This window comes from Crinia signifera, chromosome 6 (assembly GCF_055691185.1).
Source record: "Crinia signifera chromosome 6, ASM5569118v1, whole genome shotgun sequence".
Classification (NCBI taxonomy): domain Eukaryota; kingdom Metazoa; phylum Chordata; class Amphibia; order Anura; family Myobatrachidae; genus Crinia; species Crinia signifera.
This window is the reverse complement of record NC_139222.1, coordinates 130,926,033-130,945,665: the sequence shown is the minus strand read 5'-3', so window position 1 is coordinate 130,945,665 and position 19,633 is coordinate 130,926,033. Positions and strand designations below refer to the sequence as shown.

Genomic DNA, 19,633 nt, shown 5'->3' with positions numbered 1-19,633 from the left:
ACCATCGGAAAGGGGCCGAAATTGCCCCGTTCCGATCTCTATTGAATTAAGCCGATAGTTTGCTCCACAACGTCATGTATTTAAAGGAAAGAAGAAAATGTTTAAAATGTAAAAATAGCCAGATCATCAATGTTAGGAGGTTTTGTACATACATCCTTTGGGGCTGATTCGGAGGTGGGCACTATGGGCCTGATTCAGACCTGCAAGCTAAGCAGCATTTTGCTGAATAGGGGGCTGATGCTGACATCATGTGAACTCAGCCACCTGCCCCAAGCAGGCATCGGCCGGCCTGCGTTCCCAGGGTAATGCCCAGCGTTTTCATGGGGATGACCATAAAACGCTGAGTGTTCCCATTCTCCGACCCAGTATCCATCCCCGCCCACACCCTCTGGAGCAAAGCTGTTGACTCCCGGGGTCTGCACATGCGCAAATGTGACACCCCACCATCGGAACGGGGCCGATCATATCTGAATCACCCGCTATATACGGTATACTACCCCTGTGTCTTTGTATGCAGCAACAGCAGGGGGAAAGTATGGAAAAGCCACAGAAGACCTCTTGTATTAAAAGATGCTATGATAGGGGTGTGGTTTTTGGATTCTGCGCTAGGTTCGTTCCACCTAGGGTGAGAGAGGTCAAGGGAGATCTAGTCTCGTCTGTGGTGGGGGGCGGCCTGGGTCGCCTGTAACCAAGTCTCAAACAACAGTGTCTTTTTCCCAGATTGGGTGCAACTATTTAGAAGAGTTGGTGGTGCTCCCCTGAGTCCAAATGTACAGTAGCAATGGTTGGGAGAAAAGAGGACTCTCTTTGTGAGGCACTCTTAGAATATCAAATGGTAGTTTTAAAACGTAACTTTTATTAAATATTCTTTTAAGATAAATTGGACAAATAGGCCTTCCGTATAAAATAAGATTAAATAGGTAGATGGATATGTAGAAAAACTTCCTACGTCCCTTGTGCAGTGAGCCTTTACAATATATGCTGTACCCTGGGGGATGTTTCGATTGATAAAAAAGGATAATTTCCCCTCTGGGGGTTTTGAGTAAGTAATGTACACCCAGTGTGGCCGAAGCTCTGTGGTCTGGGGATCGTTATGGAGGCAAAGGTTTGTATTGTTCGAATCCTGTATGAAGTAGTTCTGAGGGGTGTATTCCCTATTATTGATAAAGGATTCTAAATATTTTTACTGAGGGTAAGATTCCCTCCGCGAAAGAGACTGCTTTTAATTATAGTGCCTGGTATTGTAAACTATAGGTCTGGCAGCAAGTTGCAACAGATCGGTCTCTGTGACAGCAGGGTCTGAATGTATCTTTTGGTTGAGAATACTATTGGTAATCTGCAACATTAGAAACGTTTTCATACATGTTGCAACAAAATCTCACTCAATGTTGCCATAGCCTGGTTATCTCTGTACCTCAGTGTCCTGAGAGTAAATGGTATGTTTTAGACAAATCACAATCAATGAATTACTTTTGCTCAATGATGTGTGTGAGTTGCATGTGCCCAACACTATATCTGTATTGGCAGATGGTCTTTAGGTCTGTGCTATAGAAATTGCACAAGCAACAGGCGTGTATTCTAGGTCACAGACAGAGATCACAGTCAGTTATTATTGCACCAAAACGGACAATCAATTGCGTATTTTCCACAGTGTGTCTGTGCAGTACAACAATCTACCAGGTCTATGGCAGATCACAAAAACTTTTTAAACATTTATCCCTGTTGGGTGACCAGAGCAGGCCACAATCATAAACACACAAGCGACAGGTATGTATTCTATGTCACAGACAGAGATCACAGTCAGTTATTATTGCACCAAAAACAGACAATCAATTGCATATTTTCCACAGTGTGTCTGTGCAATACAAAAGTCTACTTGGTCTATGGCAGATCACAAAATTATTTTAAACATTTTATCCCTGTTGGGTGACCAGAGCAGGTCACAATCATAAACACACAAGCGACAGGTGTGTATTCAATGTTGATATCAAGGATCGCAATTGATTTGTTGTTGCACCAAGGCAGATAGTCAATGATTTGTCTTCCACAGTGGGTCTATGCAATATAAAGCATATATTTGGGTCTATGGCAGCTCATCAAAATTTAAACATTTTATCACTGTTGGGTGACCAGAGCAGCTCACTGTCATAAGCAAGCCAATGATCACTGATGCTGGTTAGTATATTTCTGTTCAATCCAAAAGAATATATATTTTGACACAATCAATTAATCAATCGCTTAAGTTTCACAGTGTGTCTGTGCAGATTGCACAGATAATGGATCTCTTGTATTCAGCAGTGTGTTCTTGTGCAAACAAATTATTTTTTGGACAGTATTCTGGTGTTGGTCTGAACGACCTACAATGGTGGTAAAATATCTGTCTGTGTGTAACTGCTATCATACCCAATGCCAGAAAAAGTAAAATTCAAACAGTCAGTAGCGCACACAGGGGGGGTTTCTGAGTACCCAGAAACCCCCCAGGAGTCTAAGGACCCTAGGCTGAAAGCTGACGGTCCCCTCTTTCCATAGGTACAAGAATTTTAAAAATCAGCCCTTGGGAACCGGAGATATCTGACTTCAAAGCAGTGGTCCCCATCCAAGCCTGTTAATTGCTCTTCCCAGTCAGATATTTCAGGTTCTGTGTGACTGAAGCAGCCCATACACGCTGCTATGAGGGCGTGCTTTCCGTGCTGTACTAGCACGGATCACATTGCATTGCATTGCTTGTGCATCGGTTGTGCATGCAATGCGATGCAATTTGATGAAACCTAAGTACAAAAAGGATGTGCTTGCACATCCTTTTTGTACTTAGGTTTCATCACATTGCATTGCAATGCATGCACAGCGGATGCACATGCAATGCAATGCAATGTGATCCGTGCTAGTACAGCACGCCCACAGAGCAGCGTGTATGGGCTGCTTAAGAGTTTTTCTGAGGGTATATTCTAAAATCTGGGACTCTCCCCCTTTGATGGACAATAGAAGCTTGTCTCTACTGTTCCCAGAACCAGAGATATCAGCCTTCCAGCTGCTGGTTACTGCTCCAGCTCCACACACCTGGTATGTAGTCTTATATCCTCGTTGGCAGATTGCTCTGCCTCTTGAACTCTGATCCCCTAGTCCCCAATACCATGAGGAAGGTGGAAACCTCTAGTTTTTAATTCCATTAAAACTGGAGATATCTGCAGTCAAGCAAGCTGTCCTCCCACCAGAATATTATGCATAATAAGCCCACTCCACTATACACCCCTCCTCTGCATATTTAACATCCTCTACCACCCTGGAAGTTATGTATCAGGGCCCCTTCATTCAGCCCAATGCCCCCTTCTTCCACCTCATCTCCCACCATCTGTTCAGTAAAGGGGTAATTAGTGGAAATTACTGATCCAGGCCATCCACAGGACATCAAAGCTTCCCCCACCCCTACCGATGGAGGATCGGTAGGTGCCCCAATACATTGCTATGCCCAGGGGTCTACACTGCTGTTGACTCCCCTGTATGTGTGTATGTATATATATATATATATATGTGTATGTATGTATGTATGTGTATATATATATATATATATATATATATATATATATATAAAAGCACTTACCCCCTCTTACAGGAAAGGATTGGAACCAGCACACGGATATGAAGTGAAAGAAAAAAACGTGGTTTATTGTACAAGCATTATTGCACAACAGACAGCTGTTCACCTGGTGAACCAGGTGAACAGCTGTCTGTTGTGCAATAATGCTTGTACAATAAACCACGTTTTTTCTTTCACTTCATATCCGTGTGCTGGTTCCAATCCTTTCCTGTAAGAGGGGGTAAGTGCTTTTATGTTTCTCATATGTACCTGGCACCGGACTATTAACAATTACCTGCATTGAGTGCCATCCTGTGACACATCATTCTATATATATATATATATATATATATATATATATATATATATATATATTGTATATTGGCCCTTACTGTGGGGTTACTGTAAGATTTACATGATGTACTACTACCAAAATATCCCATAACTCCCCTGCTGTATACCCTCCCCAAAATCCACAAAGGATTAGATCCCCCTCCCGGTAGACCGATTATTTCGGCACGGGGATCACTGCTGCAACCCAGTGCAGTGTACTTGGACTCCATCTTGCAACCCCTCATTCAAAAACATGACCACTTTTTACTAGATACATCTACCTTGCTCAAAAAATTGAGTAATTTGGGCATGATCACTCCAGATGTATGGCTTGTCACGGCCGATGTGACAAGTCTTTACACTGTAATCCCGCATGAAGCGGGCCTACAGGCAGTCAAACGCCTGTTACTTAAACAACCCAACAGAGACCAGGGCCTTGTAGACTTTTGGATTAATTTACTTGAAATTATTCTAACAAAAAATTTCTTTTTATTTGATGGTCAATATTTCTTGCAGTCTAAAGGGTGTGCTATGGGGTCTTCGGTGGCTCCGACATATGCAAATATCTATATGTTTGACATAGAAGATGATCTCTTTTTTTCTGATCCATCCATTTCATCCAGGATTTTATTTTTTACCCGCTATATAGATGACCTCCTATTTTTTTGGAGGGGAGCCACCGATGACCTCATAGCACTCTTTGAGAGAAACAATTGTTCTGACAGCCCGGTGAAGTTTACTTATAAGATGAGTCAGTCCCAAATTGAATTTCTTGATGTGGCGATTTCTGTTGAAAATTCAAAATTAGTTACATCAGTATTTGTTAAAGATACAGACCGCAACACATTTCTACATTGGTGCAGCTGCCATCCGACTAAGCTTAAACAAGGCTTGCCGTACTCACAAATGCTGAGAATTCATCGGATTAACAGTGATATCCACTCTGCTGCCAAACAAATAGATGAACTCATACATAAGTTTATCATTAGGGGCTATAAGTTAGATTCGCTTCTGGCCACTAAGATTCGAGTACTTCAGTTGGATAGGCTGCAGCTGTTGGAACCCAAACCCCAAAAAACTGCAGGTGAAATTATACCGTGGGTAATGCAATTTAATTCTTCATCTGGGGGGATCACAGGGATATCCAAAAAGCACTGGAATATTGTACAAACGGATGAGTCACTTGGGCTGAGTGACACGAGGCTTATGCCCTGCTACTCAAATGCCAGAAATCTTCGTAGTATTTTAGTCAAATCAGATATCACAGGTAGAGGTAGTGAAGCATCTAAACATTTTTTGCAAAATAAAAAACCTGGCTGTTTTAAATGCCCCTGTACCACTTGTAAATTTTTAGTGACAGGAGATGTATTTTTTCACCCTAGATTAGGGACTAAATTTAACATTAGACATCATCTGACATGCGAGAGTACACACGTGGTATACCTAATTGGTTGCCCGTGTGGACTTGCGTATGTCGGCAAAACTAGCCGCAAATTTAAGGAACGTATGGGGACCCATCGTTCCTCGATTAAAATTGCTCTCGCCACCAAAACCAGTGATCAGCCGGTAGCAAGACATTTCTTGCTAGCTGGCCATAACTTAACTTGTTTAAAATATCGTATGATCGATCATGTGCCCCCGCTCAAAAGAGGGGGGGACAGGAATGCTCTTTTGCTCCGTAGAGAAGCATTTTGGATCCACAAGTTGGATACCATTATGCCCCGGGGCTTAAATGACATGATGCCATTGTCATGTCTACTTGCTAGGTAACCCGATATTAGTATTAAGCTAGGATCTTGGTTGCTATATTAGCTTATGCCCATTGTTGTTTCCCCACAGCTCTACTTAAGATTTTTTCATATTCATTAATGTGTCGCTTATGTCGACTATATCGATCTAAATATGCACTTTTTTAGCGATTTTGCACTGTGTATGATTAGATATATAACTATGTATCTTTGGAACTTATTGAGTATATTATAGCAGTAATATGTTTTTTATTCATTTTGTCCTTTGTATGCTTTTTAAATTTCACAGACCCCGTCACCTTGGCAACCAGACGCTAGGAGGATCTTGACGTGATTGGGTCACTGATGTGCGCCAGCGTGGGTGCATGGCGCTGACACAGTGACGTCATCGGGATGCCGTGCAGCGTGGATGGACGCCAAGGCGGCGTTATGTGCACAGGGTGGGGATATAAGGTAAGACTATTGCATTTGTAATTTGTAATCTGAGGAAATTCCACTAGGAATGAAACGTTATTGCTGATCTCTGACTCCGTGTGATTTTTTGCTACGAGTGCCGCACATCGTGTACACTATTACTCTCCTATATCGTGAGGGCACCGGGCGCAGCAACGTGTGAAGAGTGAGTGCCGGACTGACTGTATTCTACATTGTGGAACACTCTCGCTGGAGATTGAACCAAGGTCAAGGCAACACTCAATTGACAGATTTTTCTCTCCTGGACACATTACCAGTTTTATCTGTGGAGCCGTGAGTATCATACTACTACGGCGTCCTTAAGGACACTTTGTTAACTAGGGGTTAAGTGTGTTGTTGATATAACACCTTCCCCTATTTGTATTGCTGCGGTGACACAACCTGGGACATTGAATGTGATGGTGTTGTATAACTGATACCCCTTGGATATCACCTGTGGTTGTTCACCTTGGAAGCCCACGTTGGGGAGTATTTTGTGCGCTGCACGTGCTGATTGATTCAGCTGAAGTGAGCTGAAGTTGTTTTGCAATTATGGCAACTGTTCCTGCTAATGATGCATTCAACCCTTTGAATGTTCCCTTACAAAATTTTCATAGCTACTCTGAATCAGAGGCCGATACTATATTACATCCGCAACCTATTTTTGATCTGCCTGAGGTCCAATCTGCCGATATTGTATACAGAGACTTGCTCAGACTTAAACAAAAGGAAATAGACTTTACCTACCATTCGATGTCTTTGAGCGATTATTTCCGCCGGAAAAAAATTCCGAGGGGCTTTAGAGTCAAGAATAGCCCCACGATTGGCAGGTTTGACTCTGATTTTTGTGCCAAATGGATCTCTATATCTATAGCTGCTTATAAACAAAAAATCGAGGACTTTGAAAAGATCAATCTCCCGATATTATCCTCTGATGAGGAAATTGATTGGATTGGCAAACTTAATAACCAACTGGCCATCTATAGAAAAGAGTTAATCAACTTCAAAAAAGAAAAATTCACAAAAGTTGAAAGAGATTATGAGACTCACCAAGTATACGGTTGGCTGTTTGGCACTCAACAACAAAATAACAAGAAAAAACCTTTTTTCAGGCGACCAAAAAATTTTAGGAATAACTTGGATACTGATACCTCGGCTGAAGCGAATAGCACTGCCAGTGATACAGAACCTACTACTTCCAGAGGTCGCGGACGAGGGATCCCTTTAGGGGTAACTACCCGTCGCCAAATCGTCACCACAGGAGACGTACCAGAAGGGGCAAGCAAAACCAGCGCCAAGGGACGTGAAGGAAGGAAGGCAACCAAGAAAGGGAACTGATCTTTAATTTATCTACCCATGAATTGACAGAGGCTGAGAAATCAGTCCTGTCTAAGGGCCTATCGTTCATACCTACGAACCATCTTAACGAGCTAAATTGGTTGGCTGAGAAACACCAACTCCACCGCAAGCTCAAGTTAAAAGAATATTTTTCATCCAGACCTCCTTCCACACCTACTACCGTAGATGAACTCCCTACTAAATTACAACAATTCAAACCAAAGTCCTCGTTTGATCCTCTTTCGAACTGTCCTAGCATTAAGACATTCATGAGATTAATTGATCGGGACACTAGCCCTATTATTAAGAACACTGACAGATCCATGAATAACCTTAACCCACAGGAGCAAGAAGCCCTGAAAAATTTATCTGCCAATGAGCGGATAATAATCCGCCCGGCGGATAAAGGGGGCGCGATAGTCCTTCAAGACATCGATAAATATCGCGCAGAAATTTATCGGCAACTGGCCGAACCGGGGGTATACTGCAAATTGCCTCGAGACCCCACAGTTAGCTTTTCTGTCACCCTAAAGGGCATTGTGAGCAATGCGTTGAATTCTTATTTGATTAAAGAAGATTTACATGATGTACTACTACCAAAATATCCCATAACTCCCCTGCTGTATACCCTCCCCAAAATCCACAAAGGATTAGATCCCCCTCCCGGTAGACCGATTATTTCGGCACGGGGATCACTGCTGCAACCCAGTGCAGTGTACTTGGACTCCATCTTGCAACCCCTCATTCAAAAACATGACCACTTTTTGCTAGATACATCTACCTTGCTAAAAAAATTGAGTAATTTGGGCATGATCACTCCAGATGTATGGCTTGTCACGGCCGATGTGACAAGTCTTTACACTGTAATCCCGCATGAAGTGGGCCTACAGGCAGTCAAACGCCTGTTACTTAAACAACCCAACAGAGACCAGGGCCTTGTAGACTTTTGGATTAATTTACTTGAAATTATTCTAACAAAAAAATTCTTTTTATTTGATGGTCAATATTTCTTGCAGTCTAAAGGGTGTGCTATGGGGTCTTCGGTGGCTCCGACATATGCAAATATCTATATGTTTGACATAGAAGATGATCTCTTTTTTTCTGATCCATCCATTTCATCCAGGATTTTATTTTTTACCCGCTATATAGATGACCTCCTATTTTTTTGGAGGGGAGCCACCGATGACCTCATAGCACTCTTTGAGAGAAACAATTGTTCTGACAGCCCGGTGAAGTTTACTTATAAGATGAGTCAGTCCCAAATTGAATTTCTTGATGTGGCGATTTCTGTTGAAAATTCTAAATTAGTTACATCAGTATTTGTTAAAGATACAGACCGCAACACATTTCTACATTGACGCAGCTGCCATCCGACTAAGCTTAAACAAGGCTTGCCGTACTCACAAATGCTGAGAATTCATCGGATTAACAGTGATATCCACTCTGCTGCCAAACAAATAGATGAACTCATACATAAGTTTATCATTAGGGGCTATAAGTTAGATTCGCTTCTGGCCACTAAGATTCGAGTACTTCAGTTGGATAGGCTGCAGCTGTTGGAACCCAAACCCCAAAAAACTGCAGGTGAAATTATACCGTGGGTAATGCAATTTAATTCTTCATCTGGGGGGATCACAGGGATATCCAAAAAGCACTGGAATATTGTACAAACGGATGAGTCACTTGGGCTGAGTGACACAAGGCTTATGCCCTGCTACTCAAATGCCAGAAATCTTCGTAGTATTTTAGTCAAATCAGATATCACAGGTAGAGGTAGTGAAGCATCTAAACATTTTTTGCAAAATAAAAAACCTGGCTGTTTTAAATGCCCCTGTACCACTTGTAAATTTTTAGTGACAGGAGATGTATTTTTTCACCCTAGATTAGGGACTAAATTTAACATTAGACATCATCTGACATGCGAGAGTACACACGTGGTATACCTAATTGGTTGCCCGTGTGGACTTGCGTATGTCGGCAAAACTTGCCGCAAATTTAAGGAACGTATGGGGACCCATCGTTCCTCGATTAAAATTGCTCTCGCCACCAAAACCAGTGATCAGCCGGTAGCAAGACATTTCTTGCTAGCTGGCCATAACTTAACTTGTTTAAAATATCGTATGATCGATCATGTGCCCCCGCTCAAAAGAGGGGGGGACAGGAATGCTCTTTTGCTCCGTAGAGAAGCATTTTGGATCCACAAGTTGGATACCATTATGCCCCGGGGCTTAAATGACATGATGCCATTGTCATGTCTACTTGCTAGGTAACCCGATATTAGTATTAAGCTAGGATCTTGGTTGCTATATTAGCTTATGCCCATTGTTGTTTCCCCACAGCTCTACTTAAGATTTTTTCATATTCATTAACGTGTCGCTTATGTCGACTATATCGATCTAAATATGCACTTTTTTAGCGATTTTGCACTGTGTATGATTAGATATATAACTATGTATCTTTGGAACTTATTGAGTATATTATAGCAGTAATATGTTTTTTATTCATTTTGTCCTGTGTATGCTTTTTAAATTTCACAGACCCCGTCACCTTGGCAACCAGACGCTAGGAGGATCTTGACGTGATTGGGTCACTGATGTGCGCCAGCGTGGGTGCATGGCGCTGACACAGTGACGTCATCGGGATGCCGTGCAGCGTGGATGGACGCCAAGGCGGCGTTATGTGCACAGGGTGGGGATATAAGGTAAGACTATTGCATTTGTAATTTGTAATCTGAGGAAATTCCACTAGGAATGAAACGTTATTGCTGATCTCTGACTCCGTGTGATTTTTTGCTACGAGTGCCGCACATCGTGTACACTATACACATATATATATATATATATATATATATATAAAAGCACTTACCCCCTCTTACAGGAAAGGATTGGAACCAGCACACGGATATGAAGTGAAAGAAAAAACGTGGTTTATTGTACAAGCATTATTGCACAACAGACAGCTGTTCACCTGGTGAACCAGGTGAACAGCTGTCTGTTGTGCAATAATGCTTGTACAATAAACCACGTTTTTTCTTTCACTTCATATCCGTGTGCTGGTTCCAATCCTTTCCTGTAAGAGGGGGTAAGTGCTTTTATGTTTCTCATATGTACCTGGCACCGGACTATTAACAATTACCTGCATTGAGTGCCATCCTGTGACACATCATTCTATATATATATATATATATATATATATATATATATATTGTATATTGGCCCTTACTGTGGGGTTACTGCTGGCACCAGGACTTTACCTTCATTTACGTGGTTGTGCCTGACCCTCTGGACTGTATATATATATATATATATATATATATATATATATATATATATATATATATATATATATATATAGGTAGAGGTGTAGGCCTGGCACTCCTCCAGCAGTACAGATAACCCAGGTGCCTTCAGGAACAGAAGTACAGGATAGTGAAGAGACAACAGTACAGGATAGTGCCGCTGTTGTCTCTTCACTATCCTATATATATATATATATATATATATATATATATATATATAATGTGTGTACTTTTACTGACCCGGCATATACTGGGTCACCTAAGTGTCCATCTCCGTGCTTTGCTCCGCCCCTCTGGAAACCCCCTTCTGAAAATCCTGCGTTTGCCACTGACAGTGGTTACATTTTTCAAGCAGTGCTTGTCAGGGCTGTGTCGGCAGATGTTGCACTACGGAGATATCTCCTATGGATCAGCCTGGCCCTTTAGTATCAATCGGATTTTCTGCTTTCTACTAGTCATGCAAACGTGCATAGGACTAGAGATGAGAGGGTTTCCGATTGGACTGTAGGGTCATAGAAATATAGGCAGAGGTTGACACTCCTTTTATTGCCCGAATATATTTTTTGCTTTGCCCTGTTGCTATGTATAGCAGTGCAGGGTATTATGCTGTATAATTCTTAGGCAGTCGGAAGAGTGTCAGAGTGAAAGGTAAAGGGTATAGGTAAATGCAATGTGAATCGCGGTATAGGTGGTAGCAGAAAAGTGCTGTGAGTAACAATGGGGTACTACCTTCTGCTGTTAGTGAGTCATGCTCCAGCAGCGGACTCAGTAATGAGAGAGGTAGGTCCTGTAACTTGTTCAGCAGAAAGTACAGAGTAAAGAGATCGCTTCTGCTGTTAGAGTTAAATACCGCAGACTTCCCTGTTGTCCCAAGACAGAGCAGGGATAGTCAGCGTGCAGGTCTCTAATGAGAGAGCGATTAGGTACCTTTTGGTGTGCCTGGATTGGCAGGGGGTGCAGACAGGGGTAAGTCTGGTGTCCGTCTAGGTTTCCTGTCACTATGGTTGGCCCGTGTGGGATGCGGCTAGGTTGCCGGGGTTGCCGTGCAGTCTCCGTCCCCACTGACCCGCCGTTGAGGCCTCCTGGGGCCAGGGCTCCAAGTTCAAAGGTCCAGAAACGTTCCCGTCTCAGGAGTTCTTGTGTGATGTTCCCTCTTATGCCCAGGTGAATTTTCTCCAAGCCAAAAGCTTTGAAAGTTTTTGTATTACCCTTGTGTATGAGATGGAAGTGCTTTGCTACAGTTGTAAGTTGTTTCATCTTTCTCCTATCCTGTTCTGCGTTCCTTATATTGCCCAGATGTTCCAGTATTCGTTTTTTCAGCATTCTTGATGTCATTGCAACATATCTCGGTCCACAATCACAGGTTATAGAGTATATAACTCCTTCACTTTTACAGTTTATGTGGTCTTTGATTTTAATAGTATGGTCATCTCTATTCTTAACCTCTGTAGTTTTAGGCATGAATTTGCAGGCCTTACATTCTCCACATGCAAATGATCCTGTGATGGAGGGGGTTTTTGGGTTTGCCCTGGTGTAATGACTACTCACAAGATGATCCCTGAGGTTTGGAGATCTCCTCCAGCTCATGGAGACTGTGTCATCCAGGTACTTTGAGAGGTCTGTGTCTGATTTTAAAATATGCCAGTGATTTTGTATTATTTTCTTGATATCCCTCCAATTCTGATTGAAATTGCCCACAAATCTGATTTGTGTATCCTCTGTTTTGTTGGTTGGTTTAGGTTGTTGGAAGATCAGTGTTTCTCTTTTTACCTGTTGCATGAATCTCTGTGCTTGTTTTGTTGAGTTGTGGCTATAACCTCTTTCCCTAAGTCTGGGAGTGAGTTCTTTACTTTTGAGTTTGAATGTTGCATCATCCGAGCAGTTCCGTCTCAGGCGGAGAAATTCGCCCTTCGGTATGTTTTACATGACATCAAGTTACTATGGATGTCTGCTTAACCCTTTGAGTGCCAACATCAAAGGGAGAGATACCCATACCGCCCAACTTTTGAGTGGGAATTACAGAGCGGCCACAACCGTAAAAATGGTGGAGCCTAGGATGGAGGGGGCATGGATGAGCACCACAAAACCCATTTTCGACATTTTGGGGCATGCCCAGAGCGCCCTAAGCAGCTGGGCATCCCCCATCTCCCTCCTTGCACTTACTAAATGTCATGCACATCACTATTCAGTGACCAGCACCCACCTGCTATCCCAACTGCGCCCCACAGGACACTGCAACCGGGAGGGACAGTGTGACAGCGTCCAATTAGCAGGACTGTATCTCTGTAATTGGGACATTTGGAAGGTATGGTTACCTACTATTAAATGTAGGTAACCCAGACAGAAGAATGGTAAAGGGCATGACAAAATGCTGCAATTTGTGGGTCCGTGGTGAAGGGGTGGGACTAAGTGATGCAAATTTGCATATTTTTTAGATCTGCCCCTTTTGCTCGTTTCAAACTGTTGTCTCTCCATTGTACCTGTTTCAATAAGAAACGGTAATTTATGCGAGACATACATAGGCCCTTTGTTAATAATTAATCTGCACAGATCCATAGTTCTACAATTCAGCTACTTCATAGGTGTTATATACTTTGCAGAAGCCCCCATTACACTTGTGCAGATCAATTGTAATAGAGTGTCAAAGTGTAATAGAGAATTAATTTGCAGTGAGGCTTATAATATAAAAATATTAACACAGAACTGGACAACATTGCTATTGTAGACATACTGTATGCTAGGAATGTGCTGCTTTACTGTGGCAGTGCCAGGCAGATATTGTGTCTCACCACTCAAGTGAAATGTAGAACATGGAGGTACCACAGTGGGTCCAGCATACTGACTGTATGTAATAGGCTTTCTTATACATTTGAGGTGAGCGACAAGAAACCCTCATGAATCACCTTTAAGTGACCTGACCAGAAGAAACTTCCCACTGAGTGTATGCCAGGGTTCAATTTTTCATGATTTTCTAATGAATTATTTCTAAATTAATCCAATATTCAAAGTGATAGGCTGTATTCTCATAGCTTACTTCAGGTCACAACACACACTGTATACCTCCTCTGAGTGTACAAAATAAGTAAATGCTCTTTAATTCATGCCAGAATTGCACAGAGAGAGAATGATTTTCAGTGGCAAAAGTAGATTTTCCACAAGGCAACCTAGGCACCTGCCTAGGGCCCCCCCCCCCAAAAAAAAAAACATTCTCACATTGAGTGACTGCTCTATGATGTCATGGCATCACATGGACCTGCCCACACTCCCAAAGTCCCTTTGATGTCCTTTGATAGGATAAAAAATATTTGGACCCACAAAATGGTTTTATTCGCTGAATGTGGGCAGTCAGTTTAATTTAAATGTGACACAGATATTAAGCTACTTCCAAATGACCTAGACAGATTTGTACACAATATACACATATTTGTACCATACTTGCCTACTTTTGAAAACTAGTTTCAGGGAGATTATAGTTGGTTATAGAATTCTGCAAAGCTCCCCATTGAGGTAGCGTGTCATGCTCCACCAAAAGGGCGTGTCTAGTTCCATATATGGAGAGATTGTGAATGTGGCACCTAGAAGCATGGGTGTGTAATTTAAAATTACTTACTGTATATCCAAATGTAGATGAGCCCCAAAGCAGTTAGTAAGAGTTACTATACTTGGTAAAGTTCTGGGAAATTTTGCTGATGATTCAATGTAAATGTATCTATCTCTCATTCCTTTTTTCCCAAGAAATTAAACAGTGTAATGTGGGCTAGGTGACATGAGGGAGATTGCTAGACTAATGAGGGAGAGAGGGAGATTGCTGCTATTTCAGGGCGTCTCTTGCAGAATGCAGGGGGGTAGGCAACTATGATTGTACACAATGCCGATGTTCATGCAGCTGAGCATTTATTGGTAATCTGTGCATGCACCAAGGTACTCTATAGATGCCCGCTGCTGTTTGCGCTATGGATTGTTTGAGGGGGCCCCCAGGAGGTCTAAATCCACCTCTAAACAGGGGGTGGCTAGCCAGATGCTGGTGGGTGGTTGGCTGCAATCACATCTATTCTACACAGAGGCCATGCTCAGATGGCAAAATTGCATTTGCCATAGTGTTGGTCCAATCTTTAATGTTGTAACCAATGGTGTGTCTTCATAAGCGCTGTGACAGGGGGCGTCTCATTAGTATGAGAATCTGTTGTGACATTAGCATAAAACACAGGTGCTTTTTCGGGAAAAGACGAAGTCATTACTGACTGTCCTGGATCAGGTCCACCATCCTTGGTTCCCAGGAGCTATGAGATTTCATCTAGCACTGTCTCACTCACCTCATTCCTGCTGACTTGCAGTTGGCAATGTATTAGCTTAGCTGGGTGTTATCCACTGACATCATACTTGTCCTGACACAGGTTTTAACTTCCCGTGACTCACAAACATAAATAGAGTGGCTGAGATACTGATATCAAATGCACCACAAGGTGTCAGCAGCATCCCATCCCCAGGGTTGTAAGTATGACCGTGCCATAGTCAGCAATAGGGATTGTGCTGTAAGTTTCTTGGGTTTGCCCAATGACAACTGCATATGACAAGTAGTGCAGTTAATGTGGTCAATGTGTTAACTTATCACACTGGCCATTGTAAGTATTCCCATTTTCAAGACTTAAAAAAATTTGTGTGTGTTTATGTATGTATGCATGTGTATACATATATACAGTGGTGTAAGTTTGCCGTAGTTGCCCGGAGGCAAGATATATATTGATGCCCCCCCACACACACACACATACAACCCTTTAATAACCTTATATAAAATATATATTTCTGTTAAGAAATATAGATAGATAGAGAACACATATATATTTCAGAACACAGCCACAGAACCAATATCATTGGCTGTTAAAATAACTGATTTAAACTTCCAGGGGGAGGAGAGATGCCCCCTTGGGAGCAGGAGCCCGGTGGCAGATGACTCCATTGCCTCCCAGAGTTCTGCCTCTGCATTATATATATATATATATATATAACAGTCCAATAAAAGAGCACTCACCAGACTTTTTCTTCAGGATGCAATTAAAAAGGTTTAATACGTCACCATATATTCATGTCGGTATGTCGACGTTTCGAGCCTCACAGGGCCCTTTGTCAAGACCACAATATAGATGGGTATACAGCTCCAAAATACCCATCTATATTGATGGTGACGTATTAAACCTTTTTAATTGCATCCTGAAGAAAAAGTCTGGTGAGTGCTCTTTTATTGGACTGTTTATATATGACTGTACCCCCACTCTGGATTACAACCTGAGACCTGCACCCCAGCAGTTGAAATTGTGGATTGTGAGTGCCGGCTCCCCTGTATATTTATATATATATATATATATATATATATATATATATATATACATACATACACACATACAATACAAAAGTGCGCAAATCCTTTTTAGAATCTCAAGGAACTGACAAGTCCCGTTTCCAATGTATATCTTGCACTTTAAGTCCAGTCTCAGACCGGCAGCTCCTGCAATTAGCCCGTCCGGGTACCTGGATCCTCAGGTTACAAAATCTAGAACAACAAAAGGAAGGAGCGCTCCATAGTGCAAGTAAGGTTCAATAAAAAGTTTAATCTTTTAAAATGCAACAAGAATACACTCGAGTGGATCAACGTACCGCAGGTGGCGGTTAGCACAACCGCAGATGATTTCAGCGAATATTTATCCGTCTGCCACGAGCAGTACAGTTGGAGTGGTTACACTCTCTCACAGACTCGACCGAGGCCATATATATGTGTGTATTGGAAGTCCGACCGTGCACAGTCACCACAATACATGTGCATCCTTTAGATAGATTTGTCTGCAGCTTTCTCCATAGAGCTCGACCATGGCTCAGATGTCCCATCAAGGTATGCAAGAAAAGGAGAGGAAGCGTAACCAATGAGCAATAGAATATGTTTACTATAAAATCAAGCTCACATACATGTAAGATTAAAGCAATCTGCTTGCCAAACACATAAGGTCCACATTTGCACCAGGCAGACGGAGGAGACCGGGTCACGTCACAGCCGTCGGTACATCTTTAGTTGATCAGGAGCGTCATGCACAGCGTTGTTTGAGGGAAACCAAGGCCAACGCGTTTCATCATAGGGAGACTTCGTCAGGGGGTGTGGCCTTCTAAAGTGCTGGTGTGCTTTATATATCTGCCGGTACAGCAATATTCTTAAAGGGAATAGGATTCCTCAGAAGGAGATGGTGGTTCAACTTGAAAGAGTCCTTTGGATAATACTGGTAATGGTTTGAAAAATGTCAGTGGTCCAGTGAGGAAAGAATGCACAGTTCAGCTCCTAAGGCAGGAATTTCTTTCAAATATCCTTCTTAAAGCAGATTGCTTTAATCTTACATGTATGTGAGATTGATTTTACAATAAACATATTTTTACTCTATTGCTCATTGGTTGCACTTCCTCTCCTTTTCTTGTATATATATATATATATATATATATATATATATATATATATATATATATATATATATATATATATATATATATATATATATATATATACAGGTTGAGTATCCCGTATCCAAAATGCTCGGGACCAGGAGAATTTTGGATAACGGATTATTCCGTATTTCGGAATATTTTAATATTTCAATTATGTATTTTGAAGTATCTTGTATGTATGCTGTATAAACACATAAAATACACACAAATATATTTTATTACCACATAAAATACACACAAATATATTTTATTTGTTCAAAAAACAAGGTTTCAAAACATGAAACAAAATTTGTGTACTATCTCAGATATTGAATTTGAATGCCAAGCAATCATTTTCTTGCACATATATAGTGCCAGTTACATATCATGTCACCAGTAGGGCTGTTACAAATGTCCCCAGTGAGTTTTTAGCAAAAAAAAAATATTTTCACTTTCTGGAATGTATGGTTTTCGGAAAAATTCGGATAACGGATACTCGGATACGGGATACTCAACCTGTATATATATATTCCACGAACATATAGCATCACCCGGTCTTGTAGATTATCAAAAATAAATCACAAAGTCATGGTAGTCTTGCAACGTTTCAGGAATTTAATTATCCCATCTTCAGGCTTGCAAGCCTGAAGACAGGTTATACGTCTAGCAACCACACTGCAGAGAGGATACTGTATCCTCTCTGCAGGGTGGATGCCAGGTTTATAATTCCTGATGATGGTCTATTACAGACCGAAACGTTATTTCGGATGGTATGTCTTCCTTGATGTAAATAAATTGAACTTTTTGATACCTTGACAATGGTGAGTGCCCTTTTCACCCACGATATGTCTTGATGTTAATTCATCTATTGGAGCACCACCCCTATTTTGATTGAATTATACTGAGTGCGGACACCCTGGAATATATATATATATATATATATATATACATACATATACATATTAAAAACTTTAAAACAAATAACAATGTCTGACCAATATCAGTCATACAGTATGTAGGCTACACATTGGTTGATCAGGTATGAGTGTCAAAATATCAGATCACCATCCTATCTTGATTTCCTCATTATTGGCCAATCTGGTGTGATATGGTAGATAATAGCTCGGGATGAGTCCAAAACATTGCAACCTGCTCATCATCAGGCACAAACACAGGGATCATTTCTTCTCGGTTCATTAGCCAGATTTCACAGCGTGTGGCTGTGTCACTTACACAATTTGACAAAATATGTGTAACTTGGGTACTTGTTTCCTAGCAAGGCGCCCATCGCATCGCATACCATAAGGCATATGATGGTATGCGATGCTATGTTACGCAATGGCAGCCGATTTTATACAATTTTAAATTGTATACCATCGAATTGTATGCCATTGTATGCCATATACAATGGTATACGATTTAAAATTGTATAAGCACCCTAATGGGTGTTTTCAATGTTAAATGTGCCCCCACGCCACCCCCACTATCAACGCCAGCCCGAAGCATGGCGAGTGCAGCGAGGCCGCGTGGGGCGGGGGTACGCGTCCTCCAATCTTTTCATACCGCCACTATCCACCCCGCCGTGGAGTTGATTTTATATAGTGTGGCAAGCGCAGCGAGCCACCGAGACGAATTGTGGCGAGCGTAGCGAGCCCCGCGAGGGGACGCGGAATACATGTAAAGTAATACGCGTCCGCTCACCACGCTTCGGGCTCGGTGGCTCGCTGCGCTCGCCACACAACAATTAAAAATCGTATAGGGGCTTATACAATTTAAAATCGCATCGCATGTGGGCATATGGCATGCGATGCAATGTCATACAACTTAATATCGTGGGCGCCGTGCTAGGAAACAAGTACCGTAACTTGTTTATTATTCATCCATGTTAATATCTGATTGACTGCAAATGGTTACAGTACAGCAGTGCCATTGACAATGTATTAGTCAAGTATGTGGTTAGAGTTAGGGGTAGTTCAAATACATCTAATTTTTTTTCTTTTAAGCCCTAATAGTTAAAGAAGAGTTGAATGAAACCTTATTCAAATATGTCAAGCGAATAAATAAGAACAGCACATTTCAAAGTTGGACATATTATATGTTTGCATCGCACTCACCCTTAAATCTCTGCTGCTCGTCTTGGGCCAGTTTCACAGCCAAGGCCAGTCCAATTCCTGAGGAACATCCAGTTATAAGTACAGTACGAGGATCCATCATACGGTATGTTATTTGCCCTCAAACAGTAAATCCGAGGAGTAAAGTGCGCTGCTGCTTCTATTTACAAACTCGTCAACTCTTAAAAGTTGCTTATATTTGAGGATGATGCTGGGTCCTAATTGGACCATTAAATAGTCTGATCTTGCGCATCCGATGAAAGAGCTTAGAAGATAATCCTGTCTGTGGAGCACAGAGCCAAGTAGGACAATGACA

At 41.7% G+C, this 19,633-nt stretch overlaps 1 protein-coding gene across 1 annotated transcript in view; it reads right to left on the bottom strand.

The window, feature by feature from the left end:
* LOC146007067 (retinol dehydrogenase 8-like) overlaps positions 1 to 19,417 on the bottom strand; it is a 30,613-nt gene extending 11,196 nt beyond the window's left edge. The window contains exon 1 of the mRNA XM_083145455.1: positions 19,321 to 19,417. Coding sequence (XP_083001581.1) covers positions 19,321 to 19,417 — 97 coding nt within the window. The remainder of the gene's footprint in view (positions 1 to 19,320) is intronic.
* Between the last annotated feature and the right edge of the window lie 216 nt (positions 19,418 to 19,633).